A 25584-nucleotide genomic window follows, 5' to 3' on the forward strand; every position below is an offset into this window, starting at 1 on the left:
AACTGTTGATATTTGAATGTTGAAGACCAGTATTTTTGAGGTTGCCTTAATTCTCTCCTTTTTTCTTATTTTTTCGAGATCCTTTGCCAAATGGGACATAAGAAATTATGGTATAGGAACATTGGTCACTTCTCTTTCACCATTTCCCTATAGTTATTTAAAACCTGGAAAAAATTGCCAGTGAAAAGGGGAGATCTGCAAAAAAATTCTCACTTGTTTAAGAAAATAGTACAGTAAAAACTAAAGGACCAAATCTGTTTTCTGAATTTCCAGAAATGTACCATTTTTTTTTTGGTAATCACCTTACACATATTTGAAACCTTTCCATCTGAAATTTTAAAATATTAAAATATGATACTGTTTTGATTTGTCATGGAAAGTTTAGTTTGGGATTTGTATTTCAAAGCAAACCATTTCCAAATTGCTTAAATACATATAGAAAATTGTTGATTTAATTTGTTTCTTAAATCTTATATCTGAGAAAAGAAAGGAAGAATTGTGGTTAACTCTTTTGTATCACATTTGAGCATGATGAAATGATATGCATATTTTTAGGACTAAGGGAAAGGAAACCTAGTTAAAACCTAAGGTATTTTCAGATTGTGGACTCAGATCATTACTCAATCATCTTTGGTTCCTTGGTTATTTGTAATTAACACTCTTTGAAGAATAAGAGCAAAAATGAGGTATTGATACTTTAGATGATTTTAGAATTCTTGGTAAAATGATTCAAAGAAAGAAAATACTATTTTTCTAGTGTGACCTTTTTTTCCGTTTGCTGTTTTAACTTGTTGAGAAGCAGCTGTGATGAAGGCAGCTACATGGAAATGACCTTTGCTTTTATTTTTTTCCTTTTCATTCTGAAGTAATTACAAACTTACAGGACAGTTGGAAAAATAAGACAAGCAAAGTTTTTCAGGGACTTCTGTGGAAGATGGCAGAGGAGGGAGCTCCAGAACTCAATCCTTCCACCCAAACAATGTTTAAGTAGGCAGGAACTGTGTAAGACTACTATTTTGAACTGTGGCTACTGGCACCCACCCACCTAGCAGTAGGTTGATGTGTGGTCCTTGGCTAGCTCACTGGTGACAGGGACATAAAAATCCTCTTTCCTGAGACTGGAGGTAGGGGACATGGCCAATTACTGATCATGGCTTTTGATTAGCAAAATTGAATTGCTGAATCTTGGCTCTGAGATCAGCTATTACTTCAACTCTTTCTGAATAAAGACAGCCTTCCTTAAGACCGGGAGAGTTGGTGGAGATTTAAAAAATGCAGCACTTCAGCTCAGATCTACAGGTAACAGTTAACTGAAGCACTGTATTTGCTAGACAACCAGGAAAGCTCAGCTTTGGGGAGCTGTTAGAGAAGTTCTTAGTAGCCCTTGCTGACCTCCTCCTCGGGGGGAGGCCAGTCTGTGCACCCTTTGTGAGTCCTAAGTTCTGTTTTTGCTGGGGAAGACCTCTCTGGGGTGTTTCTCCTCTCAGAATTTTCCCTCCAGCCAAAAGCAACTTTAGATTAAAATGGGAGTATAAAAAACTACAGAGGTGGACAACCTGGGACAAAGTCCTGACAGCTTCAGACTCCTGGAAGAGTATTTTAGTTTGTTCACACTGCTGGAATGTAATGTACCAGAAGCCAAACAGCTGTATAAAGGGAATTTATTAAATTGCAAGTTTGCAGTTTAAGGCCATGAAAATGTCCAAATTAAGTCACCAGCAAGAGGTTACCTCCTCTCTAGAAAGGCCGATGCTGTCCAGAACACCTCTGTCAGCTGGGAAGTCATGTGGCTGGCATCTGCTGGGGTCCTTGGCTTCTGGAACCTGTCAGCTGAGAAGGCACATAGTGCTGCCTGCTAGCTTTCTTTCCTCATTTCATAAGGTTTCCCCTGGGGCGTTTTCCTTCTTCATCTCCAAAGATCTCTGACTGTGTGGGCTCTCAAGCTTTTTCTAAAATGGTTTCCTCTTAAAGGACTCCAGTAAGCAAACCCAGCTTGGATAGGTAAAGACACATCTCCATGGAAACCATCTAATCTAAAGGATACCACCCAGCAATATCGAATGAGGATTAAAGAACATGGCTTTTCTGGGGAACCCAGCAGTTTCAAACCAGCACAAAGAGGGAGGTCTGTCTCCTGGGAAACAGAGGAGACAACCAAACTCCTTTAAGCAAGGGAGTGCCAACACAGCTAACAAACAAAAGCCCAGGAGAAGACAGAGACAGGACAAGACAGGAGGGCTGATGCTCAAGAAAATCTCTGTCTAATCACCAGCTGGGTAAATAAGAAACCGATTTCCCAGTAGTAAATCTCATAGTTAACATTTTAAAGTATTAAATGTACAGTGAGTATAAAACAGACAAAGAAACAAGAAATGCTGGCCCATCCAAAGAGGATGAAAAATTAGAAAACACCAACAAAGACAGTGAGAATATGGACATGGCAATGAAAGCCTTTTTAAAGAATGATCTTAAAAATGGTCCAGGAGATTAAGGAAAGGGTAATGGTCAGGTCAGTTTCATGCGTCAACTTGGACATGTGGTGGTACCTGGATGTCTGGTTGGGCAAGCGCTGGCCTGTTTGTGTGTGCTGTGAGGACATTTTATGGACTTAAATCATGATCATATAGGCTGTATCCACAGCTGATTGCATTTGTAGTCTGCTAAGGGAAGTGTCTTCTGCAATGATGCTTAATCTAATCACTGGAAGGCTTTTAAGGAGGATTCAGAAGGGACAGTCACTATTTCTTTTTCAACTAGCCAATCTCTCCTGAGAGTTTGTTGAGAACCTTCATCAGAGCTGCCAGCTTGCAGCCTGCCCATCAGATCTTGGACTCTTACATCCCCATGGTTGATTGAGACATTTTTGTAATTTTTATCTTTACAGATATCTCTTACTGATTATGTTTTTCTGGAAAACCCTAGCTGTTTACAGGAGTGGAGTGGTTTTTAAGAAACAAAATCTTAAAAATGAATTTTTACGACTGGCTTTCTACTCTGACTAGACTCAAAGGCACTAATTACTCTGTTTCCCACAATCAGGATGGCACTTTCAGTCCATGGGGGGAGCTGGCAAGAGAGATAATAAAAATAACACCATTAAGTTCTGCTAATTGTACACTTGTATGAGGCCATACTCTGGATGATAATGTTTTTGACACCTTTACGAGTTTTATGGAATTAAGATATATAGAGATGTCAACTGGTTGTTGTTAGATATGCTGGATACATTGATGAGGAAAAGGGATGAGCTTGAAGGCTTCAAATGAGAAGCTTACGCACTTTATGACAGATGTAAAAGTTTCTATGAGTGCCCTGAAGGAAAAATCTTATTTCCTGTAGCTTCAGACTTGAGATCTTTGAAAATCAGACCCATTCTGTAATTATTTCCCCAGTTCCAGAATGCATAATTGAAATAGACATACTGAGCAACTGGCAGAATTCCACATTGGCTCTCTGCTTCGTGGAGTGAGGGCTATTGTGTAGGAATGGCCAAGAGGAAGCCACTAAAACTGCCCTACCTAGCAAAATATGAATTCAGAAGCAATACTGATTTCTGGGAGGGATTGCAGAGATTTTAGTGCCAATCTTAAGGACTTGAAGAATGCAGGTATGGTAATTCCTACCACATCCCCATTCAACTTTCCTGTTTGGCCTGCGCAGAAAATAGATGTGTCTTGGAGGATGACAGTGGATTATCATAAACTCAACCAGGTGGTGACTCCAATTGCAGCTGCTGTTCCAGATGTGGTGTCATTGCTTGAGTAAATCAGCCCATCACCTGCTTCCTGGTATACAGTTATTGATCTGACAAACACTTTTTTCTTAATTGCCATTAGTAAGGACCACCAGAAGCAGTTTGCTTACACCTGGCAAGGTCAGCAATGTACTTTCACTGTCCTACTGCAGGGGTATATCAGCCCTCCAGTCCTATGTCATAATCTTGTCCGCAAGATTGAACTTGATCGTTTCTCCCTCCCACAAGACATCATACTGGTCTGTTATACTGATGATTTCATGTTGATTGGACCTAGTGAGCAAGAAGTAGCAGCTACTCTAGACTTATTGGTTAGGCATTTGTGTGTTCAGGGGTGGGAGATAAAGCCAAAAAAAATACGGGTGCCTTTCACCTCAGTGAAATTTCTAGGTGTCTGGTGGTGTGGGGCATGTCGAGATATCCCTTCTAAGGTAGAGGATAAGTTGCTCCATGTGGCCCCTCCTCTGACCAGAAAAGGGGCACAATGCCTAGTTGGTCTCTTTGGATTTGGGTGACAGCATATTCCTCATGTGGGTGTGCTACTCTGGCTCATTTATCAAGTGACCAGTAAAGCAGCTAATTTTGAGTGGGACCTGAATAAGAGAAAGCTTTGTGACAGTCCCAGGCTGCTGTGCAAGCTGCTCTGCCACTTGGACCATATAATCCTGCAGATCCAGTAGTGCTAGAAGTGTCAGTGGCAAACAGAGATGCTGTCTGGAGCCTTTGGCAGGCCCCTATAGGAGAATCACACCACAGAGCCTTAGGATTTTGGAGTAAAGCCTTATCATCTGCTGCAGATAACTACTCTCCTTTTGAGAAACAGCTTCTGGTCTGCTACTGGGCCTTAGAAGAGACTGCTTCACCATGGGCCACCAAGTTACCTTGAGACCTGAGTTGTCTATCATGAGCTGGGTGTTGTCTGATCCACCAAACCATAAAGTTGGGTGTGCGCAGCAGCACTCTGTCATAAAAAGGAAAAGGTATATATGAGATAGGGCCAGAGCAGGTCCTGAAGGCACAAGGAAGTTACATGACTAAGTGGCCCAAATGCCCATGGTGTGCACTCCTGCTACATTACCTTCTCTTTTCTAGACCAGGGCTATGGCCTCTTGGGGAGTTCCTTACAATGAGTTGACTGAGGAAGAAAAAAACTTGAGAAAGAAAATCTGGTTTCCAGATGGTTCTGTATGAGATGCATAGAGCCCTTGAAAGTAGACAGCTGCAGCATTACAACTCTTTTTTTGGGATGTCCCTGAAGGACAGTGGTGAGGGGAAATCCTCTCAGTGGGCAGAACTTCGAGCAGTGAGCCTGGTTGTTCGTTTTGCTTAGAAGGAGAACTGACCAGAGGTGCATTTGTATACTGACTCATGGGCTGTTGCTAATGGTTTGACTGGATTGTCAGAGACTTGGAAACACCATGATTGGAAATTTGGTGACGAAGAAGTATGTGGAGAGACCTTTCTGAGTGAGCTAAAAACACGAAGACATTTGTGTCCCACGTGAATGTGCACCAGAGGGTGACTTCAGCAGAGGAAGGTTTTAATAATCAGTTGGATAAGATGACCCTTTGTGTAAATACCAGTCAGCCTCTATCTCCAGTATCTCCTGTCATTGCCCAACGGGCTCATGAACAAAGTGGTCATGGTGGTAGGGATGGAAGTTATGCATGGGCTCAACAGCAGAGACTTCCACTCACCAAGGCTGACCTGGCTAAAGCCACCACTGAGTGCCCACTCTGCCAGCAGCACAGACCTACACTCAGTCCCTGATATAGCACCATTACCTGAGGTGATCAGCCTGCTACATGGTGGCAGGTTGGTTACATTGGACCACTTCCATCATGGAAGTGGCAGCAATTTGTTCTAACTGTCTATGAGTTTGGTTTGAGATACGGGTTTGCTTTCCCTGCATGCAATGCTTTTGCCAAAACTACCATCCATGGACATATGGAGTGCCTTATTTATCACATGGTATTCCACACAGCATTGCTTTTGATCAGGGAACCCACTTCACAGCAAATGAAGTGTGGGAATGGGCACATGCTCATGGAATTCTCTGGTCTTACCGTGTTCTGCATCATCCAGAGGCAGCTCGGTTGACAAAATGGTGGAATGCCCTTTTGAAAACTCAGTTATGATGGCAATACTTTGCAGGGCTGGGGTGATGTTCTCCAGAAGGCTTTGTATGCTCTGAATCAGTGTCCACTGTATGGTGCTGTTTCTCCCATAGCCAGGATCCATGGATCCAGAATCAATGTGTAGAAATGGGAATGGGATCACTCACTATTACCCCCAGTGATCCACTAGGAAAATTTTTGCTTCCTGTCCTTGCAGCCTTGAGCTATGCTGGTCTACAGGTTTTAGTTCCAGAAGGTGGAGTGCTTCCACCAGGAGAAACAGCAATAATGCCATTGAACTGAAATCTAAGACTTGTCACCATCACTTTGGGCTATTCATACCCCTGGACCAAGAAGCCAGGAAGGGGATTACTTTACTGACTGGGGTGATTGACTCTGACTAATAGGACTGCAACTACACAGTGGAGATAAAGAAGAGTTTTCCTGGAATATAGGAGATCCTGTAGGCTGTCTCTTAGTACTGCCTTGCCCTGTGATTAAAATCAATGGAAAACAACAAGAGCCTAATTCAGGCAGGACTACCAATGGCTCTGAAACTTCAGGAATGAAGGTTTAGGTCACCCTATCAGGCAAAGTACCAAGGCCAGCTGAGGTACTTGGGAGGTTAAAGGGAACATGGAATGGGTAATAGAAGGAAGTAGTGATATGAACTGTGACCACGTAATCAGTTACAGCAATGGGGACGTAATGGTATGAGTATTTCTCCCTTGCGTTGTAGTTAGTATCTGTGTATTTATACGTAAATCATATATCTTTGTTTTCTTCTTTATTTTATCCCCTTTATTATATGACATACGCTGTTTTGTTCATGTTATAGTACTTAAGTTGTAAAATATCAAATTTAAGAGTGAATATTACCCAAGGACTCTCTTATTCTGGAGAGATTTAATGCGTTTCCTGTTTGTTCTAGCTTGCTAGCTGCCGAAATGCAATATACCAGAGACAAAATGGCTTTTAAAAAGGGGAATTTAATGAGTTGCTAGTTTACAGTTCTAAGGCTGAGATAATGTCCCAGTTACAACAAGTCTGTAGAAATGTCCAATCAGAGGTTTCCAGGGAAAGCTACCTTGGTTCAAGAAGACCGATGAAGTTCAGAGTCTCTCTCGCGTCTGAGAAGGCACATGGTGAACACAGTCACGGTTTCTCTCTCAGCTGGAAGGGCACATGGCGAGCAAGGCATCATCTGCTAGCTTTCTCTCCTGGCTTCCTGTTTCATGAAGCTCCCCGGGAGGTGTTTTCCTTCTTCATCTCCAAAGGTTGCTGGCTTGTGGACTCCCTGCTTCTCGTGGCTATGTCATTCTTCTCTGCTCTCTTGAATCTCATGTTCTCCAAAATGTTTCCTCTTTATAAGACCTAGAAACTTATCAAGACCCACCTCTATGGGTGTAGACATGTTGTCACCTAATCCAGTTTAACAACCACTCTTGACTAAATCACATCTACAGGGAGATGATCTAATTACAGTTTCAAACATACAGTATTTAATTGGGATTATTCTGCCTTTATGAAATGGGATTTTGATTAAAACATGGCTTTTCTAGGTTCCATACATCCTTTCAAACCAGCACACTGTTGTACACAAGAAAGTTGAGTATTGTTAGGCAAGGAAAAAATATGTGTTAGTGTTTTCTATTTAGAGATTAAGTATGGTTTAAGGTGATGTGTATAGCTGCTAAATTGACAAGGGGTGGACTGTGATGGTCAGGTTCATGTGTCAGCTTGGCCAGGTGGTGGTACCTAATTGTCTGGTCGGGCAAGTGCTGGCCTGTCTTTTTTTTTTTTTTTTTTATTAATTAAAAAAAGAATTAACAAAACAATTAGAAATCATTCCATTCTACATGTACAATCAGTAATTCTTAATAGCATCATATAGTTGCATATTCATCATTTCTTAGTACATTTGCATCGATTTAGAAAAAGAAATAAAAAGACAACAGAATAAGAATTAAAACAATAATAGAAAGAAAAAAAAACAAGAAACAAAAAACCTATACCTCACATGCAGCTTCATTCAGTGTTTTAACATAATTGCATTACAATTGGGTAGTATTGTGCTGTCCATTTCTGAGTTTTTATATCCAGTCCCGTTGTACAGTCCGTATTCCTTCAGCTCCAATTACCCCTTCTCTTTTTTTCTTTTTTTTTAATTAACAGAAAAAAAGAAATTAACCCAACATTTAGAAATCATACCATTCTACATATGCAATCAGTAATTCTTAACATCATCACATAGATGCATGATCATCATTACTTAGTACATTTGCATCGGTTTAGAAGAACTAGCAACATAACCGAAAAAGATATAGAATATTAATATAGAGAAAAAAATAAAAGTAATAATAGTAAAATCAAAACAAAACAAAACAAAACAAAAACCTATAGCTCAGATGCAGCTTCATTCAGTGTTTTAACATGATTACTTACTTTACAATTAGGTATTATTGTGCTGTCCATTTTTGAGTTTTTGTATCTAGTCCTGTTACACCGTCTGTATCCCTTCAACTCCAATTGCCCATTATCTTACCCTGTTTCTACCTCCTGCTGGACTCTGTTACCAATGACATATTCCAAATTTATTCTCGAATGTCTGTTCACATCAGTGGGACCATACAGTATTTGTCCTTTAGTTTTTGGCTAGACTCACTCAGCATAATGTTCTCTAGGTCCATCCATGTTATTACATGCTTCATAAGTTTATCCTGTCTTAAAGCTGCATAGTATTCCATCGTATGTATATACCACAGTTTGTTTAGCCACTCTTCTGTTGATGGAGACTTCGGCTGTTTCCATCTTTTTGCAATTGTAAATAACGCTGCTATAAACATTGGTGTGCAAATGTCCGTTTGTGTCTTTGCCCTTAAGTCCTTTGAGTAGATTCCCAGCAATGGTATTGCTGGGTCGTATGGCAATTCTATATTCAGCTTTTTGAGGAACCGCTAAACTGCCTTCCACAGTGGTTGCACCATTTGACATTCCCACCAACAGTGGATAAGTGTGCCTCTTTCTCCGCATCCTCTCCAGCACTTGTCATTTTCTGTTTTGTTGATAATGGCCATTCTGGTGGGTGTGAGATGATATCTCATTGTGGTTTTGATTTGCATTTCTCTAATGGCCAGGGACATTGAGCATCTCTTCATGTGTCTTTTGGCCATTTGTATTTCCTCTTCTGAGAGGTGTCTGTTCAAGTCTTTTTCCCATTTTGTAATTGGGTTGGCTGTCTTTTTGTTGTTGTTGAGTTGAACAATCTCTTTATAAATTCTGGATACTAGACCTTTATCTGATATGTCGTTTCCAAATATTGTCTCCCATTGTGTAGGCTGTCTTTTTACTTTCTTGATGAAGTTCTTTGATGCACAAAAGTGTTTAATTTTGAGGAGCTCCCATTTATTTATTTCCTTCTTCAGTGTTCTTGCTTTAGGTTTAAGGTCCATAAAACCGCCTCCAGTTGTAAGATCCATAAGATATCGCCCAACATTTTCCTCTAACTGTTTTATGGTCTTAGACCTAATGTTTAGATCTTTGATCCATTTTGAGTTAACTTTTGTATAGGGTGTGAGAGATGGGTCTTCTTTCATTCTTTTGCATATGGATATCCAGTTCTCTAGGCACCATTTATTGAAGAGACTGTTCTGTCCCAGGTGAGTTGGCTTGACTGCCTTATCAAAGATCAAATGTCCATAGATGAGAGGGTTTATATCTGAGCACTCTATTCGATTCCATTGGTTGATATATCTATCTTTATGCCAATACCATGCTGTTTTGACCACTGTGGCTTCATAATATGCCTTAAAGTCAGGCAGCGCAAGACCTCCAGCTTCGTTTTTTTTCCTCAAGATGTTTTTAGCAATTCGGGGCACCCTGCCCTTCCAGATAAATTTGCTTATTGGTTTTTCTATTTCTGAAAAATAAGTTGTTGGGATTTTGATTGGTATTGCATTGAATCTGTAAATCAATTTAGGTAGGATTGACATCTTAACTATATTTAGTCTTCCAATCCATGAACACGGTATGCCCTTCCATCTGTTTAGGTCTTCTGTGATTTCTTTTAGCAGTTTTTTGTAGTTTTCTTTATATAGGTTTTTTGTCTCTTTAGTTAAATTTATTCCTAGGTATTTTATTCTTTTAGTTGCAATTGTAAATGGGATTCGTTTCTTGATTCCCCCTCCGCTTGTTCATTGCTAGTGTATAGAAATGCTACAGATTTTTGAATGTTGATCTTGTAACCTGCTACTTTGCTGTACTCATTTATTAGCTCTAGTAAGTAGTTTTGTTGTGGATTTTTCCGGGTTTTCGACGTATAGTATCATATCGTCTGCAAACAGTGATAGTTTTACTTCTTCCTTTCCAATTTTGATGCCTTGTATTTCTTTTTCTTGTCTAATTGCTCTGGCTAGAACCTCCAGCACAATGTTGAATAACAGTGGTGATAGTGGACATCCTTGTCTTGTTCCTGATCTTAGGGGGAAAGTTTTCAATTTTTCCCCATTGAGGATGATATTAGCTGTGGGTTTTTCATATATTCCCTCTATCATTTTAAGGAAGTTCCCTTGTATTCCTATTTTTTGAAGTGTTTTCAATAGGAAAGGATGTTAAATCTTGTCAAATGCCTTCTCTGCATCAATTGAGATTATCATGTGATTTTTCTGCTTTGATTTGTTGATATGGTGTATTACATTAATTGATTTTCTTATGTTGAACCATCCTTGCATACCTGGGATGAATCCTACTTGGTCATGATGTATAATTCTTTTAATGTGTTGTTGGATACGATTTGCTAGAATTTTATTGAGGATTTTTGCATCTATATTCATTAGAGAGATTGGTCTGTAGTTTTCTTTTTTTGTAATATCTTTGCCTGGTTTTGGTATGAGGGTGATGTTGGCTTCATAGAATGAATTAGGTAGTTTTCCCTCCAATTTGATTTTTTTGAAGAGTTTGAGGAGAATTGGTACTAATTCTTTCTGAAACGTTTGGTAGAATTCACATGTGAAGCCATCTGGTCCTGGACTTTTCTTTTTAGGAAGATTTTGAATGACTAATTCAATTTCTTTACTTGTGATTGGTTTGTTGAGGTCATCTATGTCTTCTTGAGTCAAAGTTGGTTGTTCATGTCTTTCCAGGAACCCGTCCATTTCATCTAAATTGTTGTATTTATTAGCGTAAAGTTGTTCATAGTATCCTGTTATTACCTCCTTTATTTCTGTGAGGTCAGTAGTTATGTCTCCTCTTCCATTTCTGATCTTATTTATTTGCATCCTCTCTCTTCTTCTTTTTGTCAATCTTGCTAAGGGCCCATCAATCTTATTGATTTTCTCATAGAACCAACTTCTGGTCTTATTGATTTTCTCTATTGTTTTCAATTTCATTTATTTCTGCTCTGATCTTTATTATTTCTTTCCTTTTGCTTGCTTTGGGATTAGTTTGCTGTTCTTTCTCCAGTTCTTCCAAGTGAACAGTTAATTCCTGCATTTTTGCCTTTTCTTCTTTTCTGATATAGACATTTAGGGCAATAAATTTCCCTCTTAGCACTGCCTTTGCTGCGTCCCATAAGTTTTGATATGTTGTGTTTTCATTTTCATTTGCCTCGAGGTATTTACTAATTTCTCTTGCAATTTCTTCTTTGACCCACTCGTTGTTTAAGAGTGTGTTGTTGAGCCTCCACGTATTTGTGAATTTTCTGGCATTCTGCCTATTATTGATTTGCAACTTCATTCCTTTATGATCCGAGAAAGTGTTGTGTATGATTTCAATCTTTTTAAATTTGTTAAGACTTGCTTTGTGACCCAGCATATGGTCTATCTTTGAGAATGATCCATGAGCACTTGAGAAAAAGGTGTATCCTGCTGTTGTGGGATTTAATGTCCTATAAATGTCTGTTAAGTCTTGCTCCTTTATAGTAATATTCAGATTCTCTATTTCTTTATTGATCCTCTGTCTAGATGTTCTGTCCATTGATGAGAGTGGGGAATTGAAGTCTCCAACTATTATGGTATTTGTGTCTATTTCCCCTTTCAGTGTTTGCAGTGTATTCCTCACGTATTTTGGGGCATTCTGGTTCGGTGCGTAAATATTTATGATTGTTATGTCTTCTTGTTTAATTGTTCCTTTTATTAGTATATAGTGTCCTTCTTTGTCTCTTTTAACTGTTTTACATTTGAAGTCTAACTTGTTGGATATTAGTATAGCCACTCCTGCTCTTTTCTGGTTGTTATTTGCATGAAATATCTTTTTCCAACCTTTCACTTTCAACCTATGTTTATCTTTGGGTCTAAGATGTGTTTCCTGTAGACAGCATATAGAAGGATCCTGTTTTTTAATCCATTCTGCCATTCCATGTCTTTTGATTGGGGAATTCAGTCCATTAACATTTAGTGTTATTACTGTTTGGATAATATTTTCCTCTACCATTTTGCCTTTTGTATTGTATATATCATATCTGACATTCCTTCTTTCTACACTCTTCTCCATATCTCTCTCTTCTGTCTTTTTGTATCTGACTCTAGTGCTCCTTTTAGTATTTCTTGCAGAGCTGGTCTCTTGGTCACAAATTCTTTCAGTGACTTTTTGTCTGAGAATGTTTTAATTTCTCCCTCATTTTTGAAGGACAATTTTGCTGGATATAGGAGTCTTGGTTGGCAGTTTTTCTCTTTTAGTAATTTAAATATATCATCCCACTGTCTTCTAGCCTCCATGGTTTCTGCTGAGAAATCTACACATAGCCTTATTGGGTTTCCCTTGTATGTGATGGATTGTTTTTCTCTTGCTGCTTTCAAGATCCTCTCTTTCTCTTTGACCTCTGACATTCTAACTAGTAAGTGTCTTGGAGAACGCCTATTTGGGTCTAATCTCTTTGGCGTGCGCTGCACTTCTTGGATCTGTAATTTTAGGTCTTTCATAAGAGTTGGGAAATTTTCAGTGAAAATTTCTTCCATTAGTTTTTCTCCTCCTTTTCCCTTCTCTTCTCCTTCTGGGACACCCACAACACGTATATTTGTGCGGTTCATATTGTCCTTGAGTTTCCTGATACCCTGTTCAAATTTTTCCATTCTTTTCCCTATAGTTTCTGTTTGTTTTTGGAATTCAGATGTTCCATCCTCCAAATCACTAATTCTATCTTCTGTCTCTTTGAATCTATCATTGTAGGTATCCACTGTTTTTTCTATCTTTTCTACTTTGTCCTTCACTTCCATAAGTTCTGTGATCTGTTTTTTCAGTTTTTCTATTTCTTCTTTATGTTCAGCCCATGTCTTCTTCATGTCCTCCCTCAGTTTATCGATTTCGTTTTTGAAGAGTTTTTCCATTTCTGTTCATATATTCAGCATTAGTTGTCTCAGCTCCTGTATCTCATTTGAACTATTGGTTTGTTCCTTTGACTGGGCCATATTTTCAATTATTTGAGCGTGATCCGTTATCTTCTGTTGGCGTCTGCGCATTTAGACAGATTTCCCTGGGTATTGGATCCAAAAGCTTGGAAGATTTTTCTGTGAAATCTCTGGATTCTGTTTTTCTTATCCTGCCCAGTAGGTGGCGCTCGCGGCACACGTATTTCTGCGGGTCCCACCAGTAAAAGGTGCTGTGGGACCTTTAACTTTGGAAAACTCTCGCCATCCGGGAGGTTCGCTAGCCGAAGCGGCTTGGAAGAGTGCGAGCTGGCCCGGGGTCTGAACGCGGGGAGGGTTGCTGGCCGCCGCAGCCCGGGAAAGTGCCCGTCCGAATTTCCTAGTCGGCCCGGGGCGACAAGCGTGGCGGGAGGGCACCAGCCGCAGCGGCCTGCCCGGGAGAGTGCACGTTCCCGGGGAGTCACGGGTTTGGAAGGGGCCTCCCCCACCCGTCTCCGTTCTCCGTGGCCTGGGGATTTCCGATCCAATTCTCTCAGTTGGTCCGGGGGGCCGCGCGTGGGGTGGGCACCAGCCGCCGCGGTTTCAGGGGACTGCCTCTCCAATTCTCCCAGCCGGCCTGGGAAGGAGAAAGGGAGTGACTCTGGCCGCTTGCCGCCCCGTCCGGTGATGCCCTCGCGCCTCGACGATATCACCCGAGCGGCTTCTCTCAGCCAGCCAGCGGTTCCAGGATGGGGTACGCTGTCTTTTTTATCTCTGTTGTGGCTTTGGGGGCTGTTCTGTATCGTTTCTACTCCCCTAGTAGCTGTCCTGGAGAAGAAACTAAGATCCGCGCGTCTTACTAAGCCGCCATCTTCTCTGGCCTGTCTTTTATTGTGAGCACATTTCATGGACTTATATCATGACCATGCTGGCTGCATCCACAGCTTATTGCATTTGCAGTTCGCTAAGGGGAGTGTCTTTTGCAATGAGTGATGTTTAATCTAATCTCTGAAACCTTTTAAGGAAGATTCAGAAGAAAGAATCACTCTTCCTGCTTCACCCAGCCAACTTTGTTGAGGACCTTCATCCGAGCTGCCAGCTCATGGCCTGCCCTATAAATCTGGACTCTCACATCCCTATGGTTGTGTGAGACACTTTTATAAATGACAATTTTACAGATATCCTGCTGATTTTGTTTCTCTAGAGAACCCTAGTGACAGGATATCAGGAAAGCAGTGAATGATCAATATGAGACTCTAAAGAGATAGAAATTTTTTAAAGGAACCAAACAGAACTACTAGAGTTAAAGACCACAGTAATTGAAATGAAGAATCCCCGGGAGGGTTTCAAGAGCAAATTGGAGCTGGTAGAAGAAGGAATCAGTGAACTTGAAGATAAAGATACTTGAAATGAGTCAGGCTGAAAAGCAGAAAGGAAAAAGAAAAATTAAAATAAAAAATAGCCTAAGATGCTATGGGATACCATCAAGGTCGCTAATACACACACATTATGGAAGGCCAAGGAGGAGGAGAAGGAAAGTGACAGCAGGAATAATCAAAGAAATAATGACAGAGAACTTCTTAAACATAGCAAAAGAAGTGCATATGCACATCCCAGAGGCTCAGAGAACACCAAACAGGGTAAACTTGTAGAAAAGTACACCACATCATATATTTGTTACAGTGTCTAATGCAAAGGACAAGGTGAGAGTTGTGAAAGCAGCAAGAGAAAAGGAGCATGCTATGTACAAGGAATCCCAATTAGATTGAATGCTGATTTCTCATTAGAAGACCATGTAGGCAAAAAGGCAGTGGGTTGAATCAGAAGTGAAATTACAAAATATCTTGAGGTTCATGAAAATACACCAAGTGTTGATGGGAAAAAAATTGCTGGCCAAGAATTTTGTATCTGGTAAGACTCTTTAAAAAATGAGGAAAATGCTTCCCTCCAGACGATCCAATACACCATGAACTAAAAAAGGATTCTCTATAGTGCATAAGAATAACCTACAGAATAAGTTCTCGACTCTCCCTCCTTGAAATCTTGCAGCCACTGAAACTTTATGTTGTCTCATTTGTTTCTTACCCTTTTTGGTCAAGAAGCCTTTCTGAATCCATGATGCTGGATTCTGGCTCATCCCAGGAGTCCTGTCCCATACTTTCAGGGACATTTACCCCTGGGAATTATATTCCATATAGGGGGAGTTGGCTTAGAGAGAGTTGCCACATCTGAGCAACAGAAGAGGTTTTTGGGGATGACTCCTAGGCATAATTATAAGTAGGCTTAGCTTCTCCTTTGCAGCAATATTTTCATAGGGGTGAACCCCAAGATGGAAGGCTCAGCCTGTTGAATTGGTTGACCCCACTGCTTGTGAGAATATCAGGAATTTACCAGATGGGGAAGTTGAATATTTCTCTTTTTTCCCCTGTTCCTGGGGGGACTTTGCAAATACTTTTTTCTTTTCTGTCCAAATTACTCTTGTATGTATTGGGGCACCACACTATCCTGTACAAACCAACAAGATCTCATGCCCTGTTCAAGACTGTGTACTTATGATGTTCAAATAAACTGACCCTACAAGTTAAATTAGGGAATATACTATCCAAAATATAAATTTTACAGCAAATAACTATCTATCCCTTTGGTCTCACACAGAAGTTGAAGTTTTGACATATGGGCTATATCCTCCTGTACCCTGTATTCTGATTTTTACCTTAGTCCTATTCAGATAAGCTTCATGCAAATCTGTAGTTGAAGTCTTACCACTCTTTCATCTTTTTAAATAGTTGCTGTATGGGGTACTGCTGACTTTCATAGCTTCAGAGCTCTAACTCTGAGTGTCAGGTGTCATAAATACCCAAAGTTTCTGGCCATGATCACGTTATATACACATAGCCAAGTATCTCAGAATTTAGAAATAACAGGTACAATTTCTGAATATATGTGACTCCTGTAAGAACTTACAATCTAGGACCCTTTAAAATAGGCCCCAACCTGATAACCCATGTTCTCGACTTCCATTTTCTGAGTTTATATATTAAAGTTAGTCCATATTGAATGAGGCAAGGTAATATTTGAGTTTATGTTTTATTGGAGTGGCTGGAGGGAAGTACCTAAACTGTTGAGCTGTGTTCCAGTTGCCTTGATTCTTAGATTGTATAATGATAAAGCTTTTACAGTGTGACTGTAGAATTGTGAAAACCTTATGCTGGTGCTCCTTTTATCCAGGGTATGGACAGATGAATAAAAAAATAAGGATAAGAAATAAATAAATAACAGGGAGGATGAGGAGTAAAATAAAATGAGGGAGTGGTAAGGGGAATGGGATGTATGAGTTTTTTCTTCTTTTCATTCTTTTTATGGAGTGATGCAAATTTTATAAAAATGATCCTGGTGATGAATACACAACTATGTGATGATGTGAACCATTGAACATAACACTATGTATGGACTGTATGTGTGTATGGACTGTATGTGTGTGAAGATTTCTCAATAAAACCATTTTTTAAAATGAGGGAGCGATTAAGACTTAATCAAATAAACAAAAGCTGAGGGCATTCATCATCACTATACCTGCTCTATAAGTAATGCTGAAAGGAATTTGTCAGACTAAAATGAAAAACAGAGCAGCATAAAGAAATAAAATCTCTGCAGTAAAGGTAACCATTTGGGTAATTATAAGTGCCATTATTATTGTATTATTGGCTATGTAACTCCTCTTTCTACTTCCTATAGTTGCTAAAATCAGATGCATAAAAAGTATGGATAAATCCATGGTTTTGTATATAAAATATGCAAAGGTAGAATTGTTAACAATTACAAAAAATCGTGGGCAAAAATAGGATTATAGAAAAAGTAATAATACATACTATTAAAGTTGTTAAGAAACCAGTTATGATTGTTATATATTTAGGATGTTAAATTTTAACCCCATGGTAATGACAAGGAAAATAGAAGAAGAATGTATCTAGGTAGAAGTAGAAGACTTTCAATATGGTGTTACACAAAAAGGCAAATTAAATATAAAGTACGCATTAACAGATGTGAGGGGCAAAAAAGGTATAAGACTTACAAAGACTACATAGCAAAATGACGAGCAAAAATCCTGTATTATCAATAAATAACTTTAGATTTAAATGAATTAAACTCTCCAGTCAAAAGACAGAGATTGGTAGAATGGATAAAAAAAGCATAGCTCAATTATAGGCTCTCTGCAAGAAACTCACCCTAAAGTCAAAGATACAGGTAAGTTGGGGGTGGAAGGATGGGGAAAAAATATACCATCAAGTGGCAAACAAAAGAGAGGTAGAGTGGCTGTACTAATATTGAATAAAATAACTGTAAGTGAAAAACAGTTACAAGGGGCAAAGAGTGTCATTATATACTGATAAAGGGGACAGTTCAACAAAACTACCTAACAGTTGTAAGTATCTGTTCACCTAACAGCAGAGCCCCAGTGTATGAAGCAAATACTGACAAGTTTGAAGGGAGAAATTGACAGTTCTGCATTAAAAGTAGAAGATTTTAACACACCACACTTTCAATAATGGATTGAACATCTAATCAGAGGATCAATAAAGAAATACAGGGCTTGAATGATTCACTAAGCCAACTAGATGTAACAGACATATATAGAATGCTGTACCCAATCAAAATAGAATACACATTCACATTTTCCTCTAGTGCTGGAATATTCTGCAGCATAGACTATATTTTGGGTCACAAAACAAGTCTCAATAAATTTAAAAATAGTGAAATCATGCAATATATATTCTCCATTCACAAGGAAATTACAGTAGAAATTGGAAAAAGGGAAAATTTAAAAATATGTGGAAATTAAGCAACATACTCTTAACCGCTGTGTTTAAGACAAAATCAGAAGTGAAATTACAAATTATATTGAGGCCGAATGAAATTGAAAATGCAACATACCAAAACTTACAGGATGCAACAAAGGCAATGGTGAGATGGAAATTTATATCTCTTAAGTGTTTACATTAAAAAAGAAAGACTTCACATCAGATACCTAACCTCAAAACTGGAAGAACTTGATGAAGAAAAACAAACTAAACCCAGAGGGAGCAGAAAGAAAGAAATAGATTAGAGCAGACATAAATGAAATAGAAAACAAAACAATAGGATCAACAAAGTAAAAAGTTGCTTCTTTGAAAAGTTAAAAAAAAAATTGAGAAACCTTTAGCTAAGGCTGACAAAAAAAAAAGAGAAATGATACATATAATGATAATCAGAAATGAGAAGGGGAATGTTACCACTGACTCTGCTAAAGTAAAAAACAAAAACAGCTATAAGAAAATACTGTGACTAATTGTATGCCAATAAATTAGATAACCTAGATGAAATGGGCAAATTCTCGCATGAAGAAACTACCTACATTGACTCAATAAGAAATAGAAGATCTCAGCCGACCAATTACTAGTAATGATATTGAATCAGTCATCATAAACCTCCCAACAAATAAAAGCTCAGGACCAGATGGGTTCATGGTGAAATTCTACCAAAATTCCAAAAAGACTCAACCCTAATTCTGTTCCAACTTTTTCCAAAAATGAAAAATGAAAAAAAAAGGAAACCAAAAAAACATGCTTCTAGTCTTTGCATATTGGCCTGTGTGAATGCTCTCCTTCAGGGCTTAGCCATCAGTGAATTTGGAGAATAGTTCTAGGAGAAAGCGTTAGCTCTTCCCTGGTTATTTCTGTGTGTGTATCTTATCTTGGGCATGTATGCATGACTCTAGGGATTCCCCTGTTTGCATGGCTACAAATGTCCCCCTTTCCCTATGAAACAACCTTTCCTTGTAGTCTCAGTCACTGGACTGTATCTCCCACAGCCGGTAGACCCTTGCCCTAGGCTGCCATGACTTGCTTGCACTCTCCCAATGTTCTTTAGTAGCGTTCTGTGAACTAGTTGCCTTCTACATGAAGAGTGAGTTATGGAATATGAGCCAGCGAGGTTCAGTTCTTCAGTTCCAAACAGATTTGCAGGATATACATCCTCCAGTATGTGCACGAGGTTTTCTGGACTCCAAAGCCACAGCTATAGCTTCTTGGGCTCTGACTCCGTCTAGTTAGATTGTACTTCTGTACATTGCTTTTAACTGTCCCCTTGTTTTCTTGTCAGCTGGGTGTTGAGGGATAAGGAAGGGAAAAGACTCATCATTAGATTAATGTGTCATGAACTAACTGAAGTCCTTTTGGTTTTTGTGAGAGATTTAACTACTTTATCATTAATGTGACAGTTTGTTTTGGAAAAATCCAAACTACTTAGCTATTTTATAGTTACTTCTGAGGAGTACCAATGAGTTCTATGATTCTATTGCTCAATACTATCTCTTCAAAAATTCAAGCCTTTGCCCACTTCATGGGAAGGTATGTTCCTTATGCTACAGTGATCAGGTGATGTCTGGCATTTTCATTGAAGAACCCTCAAAATGATAGCATTTTCTTCAGATAAGCATCTTCAAATCATCTGTTGGATACTGGCCCCAGTGTTTTGGGAGCTAGATGCGAGAAATGGGCTCGTGTAATATTGAAGACTTGTAGTTATTCTCTGACCTCAGCTGTGACTGATGTTCCTTTTGTTTATTCACATTTTTAGATTGAATTTCTCTAGCCCAATGAATAGTACATTGTTTTTTTCACTTTTAAAAAGTTTTTATTGAAAAATTTTCACATACCTACAGTCCATAGGTGGCATACAATTGGTGGCTCACATTATTATCTTGTAGTTGTGTATTCATCAACATGGTCATTTTTAGAACATTTGCATCGTTCCAGAAAAGGAAATAAAAAGAAACCTAACTCATTCTCTGAAGCCATCATCACCCTAATACCAAAGCCAGACAAATATATTACAAGAAAAAAAAATTACAAACCAATCTCTTTAGTGGATATAGATGAATATAGATACAGAATATAGAGATGAATGTAAATGCAGAAATCCTCAACAAAATGCTTGCAAATCAAATCCAGCAGCACATTAAAAGGGGGAAAACAAAATGTCTCTCAAGCATTTTTCTTTTCTTTAGAAGTGTATTTTTGCATTCTGTTCGCAGACCAAAAAAAAAGAAAAGAACCCAGTGCTATGAGTGGGAAATAATATAATTATGTTATTTTAATACACATCTGCAGAATAAGTTACTAGAAGAGGGGTTGTCATGTCAAACCATGTGCTTTTGTAACTTTGACAGCAATTGCTGAATTCCCTTGGTTTTTTTTGACTCTTACCATCAATGTAGGAGAATGTATGTTATCAAATCTTCCAGTCTTTGTGAAGTTTTAAGTTGTATTTCTCTTACTATGAGTGAAGATGAAACATTTTCATATGCCAAGAGCTATTTATCTTTTCTTTTCTGATACAGTATTTTTAAATTCTGGGTTTGGAATAACCACTAAGAACTTAATATTTTGAGACTATTCTCTGAACGTACTTAAAGCAAGATAAGACATAGTATGGTAAGATTATGAACTCTGGAGTCTGGTTTATAACTTGGCATTGCCATGTTTTAGCTTTGAGACCTTAGGCAATTTATCTAACCTCTTATTGTTATAGTTTCTTATCTGTGTAAACTAGTAGAACTTTTGTATGTATTTGTGTTAGTTTGTAAGCTGCCAGAATGCAATATACCATTAATGGAATGGTTTTTAAAAAGGGAATTTATTAAATTGCTGTTCTAAGGCCCTGAAAATGTCCAAATTAAGACATCAAAGGAAAGAAACTTAACTCCAAAGAAAGGGCTGATGAAGTTTGGGGTTTTCCTCTGAGCTGAGAGGGCACATGGCAATGTCTGCTAGTTTTCTCTCCTCATTTCATAAGGATTCCCTGGGGTTGTTTTCCTTCTGCTCCAATGGTTTCTGGCTGCAGGGGCTCTGTTGGTTCTAGTGGCTCTAAAGCTTTTTCTAAAATGGTTCTCTCTAAAAAGGCTCCAGGAAGCAACCCCATCTTGAATGGCGTTCCATGTCCATGGAAACCATCTAATCAAAGGATACCTCCCACAGTTGAGTGGGTCACATCTCCATGGAAATAATAAATAAAAATCCCATCCAGCAATATTAAATGAGGATTAAAGAACTTGAGACTTTTCTGGGGTACACAGATTCAGACCAGCACAGTATTAAATTAGGTAGTGCATATGAAATTACAGGACCTAGCATATAGTGAGAACACAGAATATTAGCTATTAATAAGGATGCATTGTTACACATATATTCAATAAATGCTAAATTTATAGTTTGATTTCTGTTATGTAAAAATACTAATTACCAGTTTTTTATTAGTAGTAAAAATGAAGGAACTATGCTAAAATGTTAATTCTAATTAATTATCTGATGCTGGAGGAAATATGGATAATTTGTGTTATTTTAAATAGTTTCTAATACTCCTCCCCTCTTTTTTCTGTTATAGACAGAGAGTGCATGGGCTGAAGAATATGCTGAAAAAAAGAAAGGGTCTCACAAACGTTCAGCATCCTGGGGCAGTACTGATCAACTTAAGGAGGTCAGGAAAATGGTTTCAAGAAAGTGGGTGTGGTAGTTCCTTAAAGTTGTGGGCAATGAAGATTTGTAATTTCTGATTTTTTTTTGACTTGAGAAATAATGGAAAAGCAGTTATTGTGTTAATTTGATAATGATTTGTATAGAAGAATAGACATTGATTACTTACGTGTTTTTCTTGCTCTTTTTTTTTTTTAAGGAGAGTTCATACCTGTTGATATAAACATCAGATGTATAAAACTATAGTGATGTAGCAAATTCACATTTATTATTTCCATATATATGATAGTGTTTCTAAAATTTATAACCCCCTAAATATTTAGGGTTGATTATGGCTCTGTGCTTTGAGTGCTTACTGTTTTACATGCCTATAATTATGACATTTGCATTTTGCATGTAATAGAAATAAAACAAAAAAATTAGTCTTGGAGTAACATTCAGTGAAATAGAAATTGTTAGTTATAGGTTGTATCTGTAAATGCATATCATGACTTGAATTTAATTTTTTGAAACTTTTGAAGGTTATGTATTTGATTTAAAAATCTAAATAAAAGTAGATTCATCGTAAGTGCAATGAGAGAATATCATCATTTTGAATTCTTTGTGAAAGCTGTAACATAATTTATTCTAAATGTGGAAGACTTAATTTCTTTAATGTTTGGGAAGGCTCAGAACAATGTTGAAACAAAATTCTGTTTTTCTTTCATATATATAATTTTTTTACATTAAATTTTTTGCATGTTTAAAAAATTGAAGGATTATTAAGGCTGAATTTTACTGATTTTTATTAAGTGAGGATATGTTTTTATTTATATCAGAAAGTACTGTGGTATACCTGTTATTTTTCCCCTTTTCAGATTGCAAAATTACGTCAGCAGTTGCAGAGAAGTAAACACAGCAGTCGACATCATCGAGATAAAGAAAGGCAGTCTCCATTCCATGGCAACCATGCAGCTATTAACCAGTGTCAGGTAAGAGCATTGATACCATAAAATCCAGACAAAGAGTAATGGCGTGGTGATGTGTTATTTCATAGATATTTGTTTAAGACAAAAATGTCCAAAAATATACTTGAAACTGGTTAAATACTGAATCACAAACGTCATATAAAAATAAAATATTACATTGCAAACATGCTGTTTTCTTTTGTGATATGAGATATGACTTTTAAGAGATGTAGCTAATTACATATTTTGATTGTATTTTTTTCTTTACTAGTCTGATATATTGGAGGTAGAATAATATAGAGAAAAAAATAGTAGAGATACAATTATTGATTACAGAATCAGACTCTGAGCAATTTCCTCATCTGAGGATAATGTAATTCCTGTGTTATTAGGATTTCCTTCTTGGTAGAGAAGCTACCTTCAGCTGTTTAGCTGCTTTGGTTCCTTAATGAAGCCGACTGCTCATGATGGCTTGTTCTGGGAGCATTTCTCTTTAACTGAATTGAAATTGGCTGGGGTCTTTTGACAAAGAGAGAGCAAGGTCTTTTTACATCCTTGAATCTTTTAAATCCTTTGAGTGAAGCTCTGGAAATGGGGGGAAGCCGCAATTCAATTTTATGTCTTATCTTGACAGTAAGACAATAGGTCCTGGAAGTAGAGGGAACTAGAAAGTGTAGTGCTGTGACTTTGATGATCTCATAGGACTGGAGTTGATAGACTGCCTCCTGCAGGCTTGGTGTGGCTTTCCACCTGTTTGAGTAGCTGTCACAGAGACTGGCTAGCCTGCAAAGCCAAAATTATTCACTATTTGGTTTAGAAAAAGTTTGCCAACCCATTTTATAGGGTGTTAGCTTCTCATGATTGGTATGTATATATGAGGCTTTTTTTAAAAGAGAAAGTGTGGGTGTATATATGTATATATTTTTTCCAAACTGATTTTATTCTAAATGATTGATACATGAGTAAACCTTTTTTTCATAAGTTTTTAGTTTGTAGTTTTCAGTAGCTTTTTTCCATGTACAAAATATTTTAATAAATATGTGAACATATGCTAATACATCTAAAAACCTAAACAGGTTTGTTTCTGGGAAAATAGGAAATGTAAAATTGAAAAATAAGAAATGAAGGAAAATATGAATAGACTTATAACTGTCAAAATGGGAAATTTATTAAAAACTAAAACTTTTCTCCCTCAAAAGACTGCAAACCCACATGGTTTTTACAGGTGAATTTGTCAACCGTCCACCTCCTCCTATTCATTCATAAATAATATATCTACTATAGTATGTATTATATAGAATACTATATATATATTTAGATTTCTCTTTTTTTCTCCCAGTGTGTATTTTTTTTTTTGTATGCTTTATGGTGGGGGCCACATTTCATTCTTTTTCCATGTGACTATCCTATTATTGAAGCACCATTTATTGAATTTTTTTTTCCCGCCAAGGAGGTAGCAAAGTGCATAGGCTAGGAATTGAATCCAGGTCTCCTTCATGGCAGGTGAAAATTCTACCACTGAGCTCCTTGTCATGCCTGCCCCCCACAATGTGTATTTTCACTCCAAGTAGGATAGTGGTTAAGATTGAATTTTATGGAATTAAGTTATAAAATTTAGGAGTTTATAAGTTTGTGAAGTGATTATTTTAGTTGTGTGAAACTTAGCAATGGGAAAATAGTTAAATTTTCCTTTTTTCGCCTTTAAAGGTGAGTTTGCTTAATAAAGATTATTAGAGCTTGCATGAAATCCATGTTGATTTAGTTCTAGAAAATCCCTTTGGAGGGAAGGTAAGGAGTAGTAAATATAGCAGCTTGAAAAATAAGTTCATGTTGCTTGAGTTTTGTACACTTGGCATGCCAGAAATCTTGAGTACTTGACTTACTGACTATTAATATCAAGTCACAGATGAGGCACATGTGTCATCATGATACTATTACAGTGGTATTTGACCAATTGAAATGATCAGACTGTGAACATGGAAATTTATCTATTATGTCATGAGTGTGTGGGTTTGTTTTACTGGAGTCTTTCTCTAGTGGAGAAAAGTACCACTTCTGTGTACTTTTGAGGCCGTTTGCTTATCCACATAGTGTTTTTTATTTATCACATGCCTGTTATTGTAGTATTCATTACGGGATACAGTGGTAGATGAAATATTGGGGCTTGCCCTCACCAACTCTTATATAAGCTAGATATAATAAATAGTTAATTATGATACAGTGTGTTCTAGTTTGCTAGCTGTTGGAATGTGATTTACCAGAAACAGAACGAATTTTAAAAGGGGGAATTTATTAAGTTGCACATTTACAGTTCTAAGGCCATGAAAATGCCCTAATTAAAGCAAGTTTATATAAAAATGTCCAAATTAAGACACCAATTACCTTGACTCAAGAAAGACTGATGAAGTTCAGGGTTTCTCTCTCAACTGGAAAGGCACATGGTGAACATGGTGATGCCTGCTAGCTTTCTCTCCAGGCTTCTTGTTTCATGTAGCTCCCCTGGAGGTGTATTCCTTCTTCATCTCCAAGGGTCTTTGGCTGCATGGGCTGTTGTGGTTCTTGTGGCTCTGAAGCAGTTTTCCAAAATGTTTCCTCTTTGAAAGGATTCCAGTAAACTAAACAAAACCCTCCTGGAATGGGTGGAGTCACCTCTCCTAAGCAAGGGTTAATACCCACAAATGTGCATGCCATATCTCCATGGAGATAATCTAATCAAGTCTCCAACCTACAGCGCTGAGTAGGAATTAAAAGAAAAAGCTGCCTCTACAAAATGGATCAGGATTAAAACATGTTTTTGCTGGAGGACATAATCCTTTCAAACTGGTACACAGTATAATGAGTGAATTGATAGGGAAAGTTCTGAGTGCTATAGAAGGGGTAATTATGCTCGGTCTGGGAATGGGAACATCTTGAAAG

At 38.0% G+C, this 25584-nt stretch overlaps 1 protein-coding gene across 1 annotated transcript in view; it reads left to right on the forward strand.

Annotated features, from left to right (window-relative positions):
• FAM117B (family with sequence similarity 117 member B) overlaps positions 1-25584 on the forward strand; it is a 160468-nt gene that overhangs the window by 89872 nt on the left and 45012 nt on the right. The window contains exons 3-4 of the mRNA XM_077154745.1: positions 21633-21725; positions 22579-22692. Of these exons, the coding sequence (XP_077010860.1) occupies positions 21633-21725; positions 22579-22692 (207 nt within the window). The remainder of the gene's footprint in view (positions 1-21632; positions 21726-22578; positions 22693-25584) is intronic.

Source organism: Tamandua tetradactyla, chromosome 3 (assembly GCF_023851605.1).
Source record: "Tamandua tetradactyla isolate mTamTet1 chromosome 3, mTamTet1.pri, whole genome shotgun sequence".
NCBI lineage: Eukaryota > Metazoa > Chordata > Mammalia > Pilosa > Myrmecophagidae > Tamandua > Tamandua tetradactyla.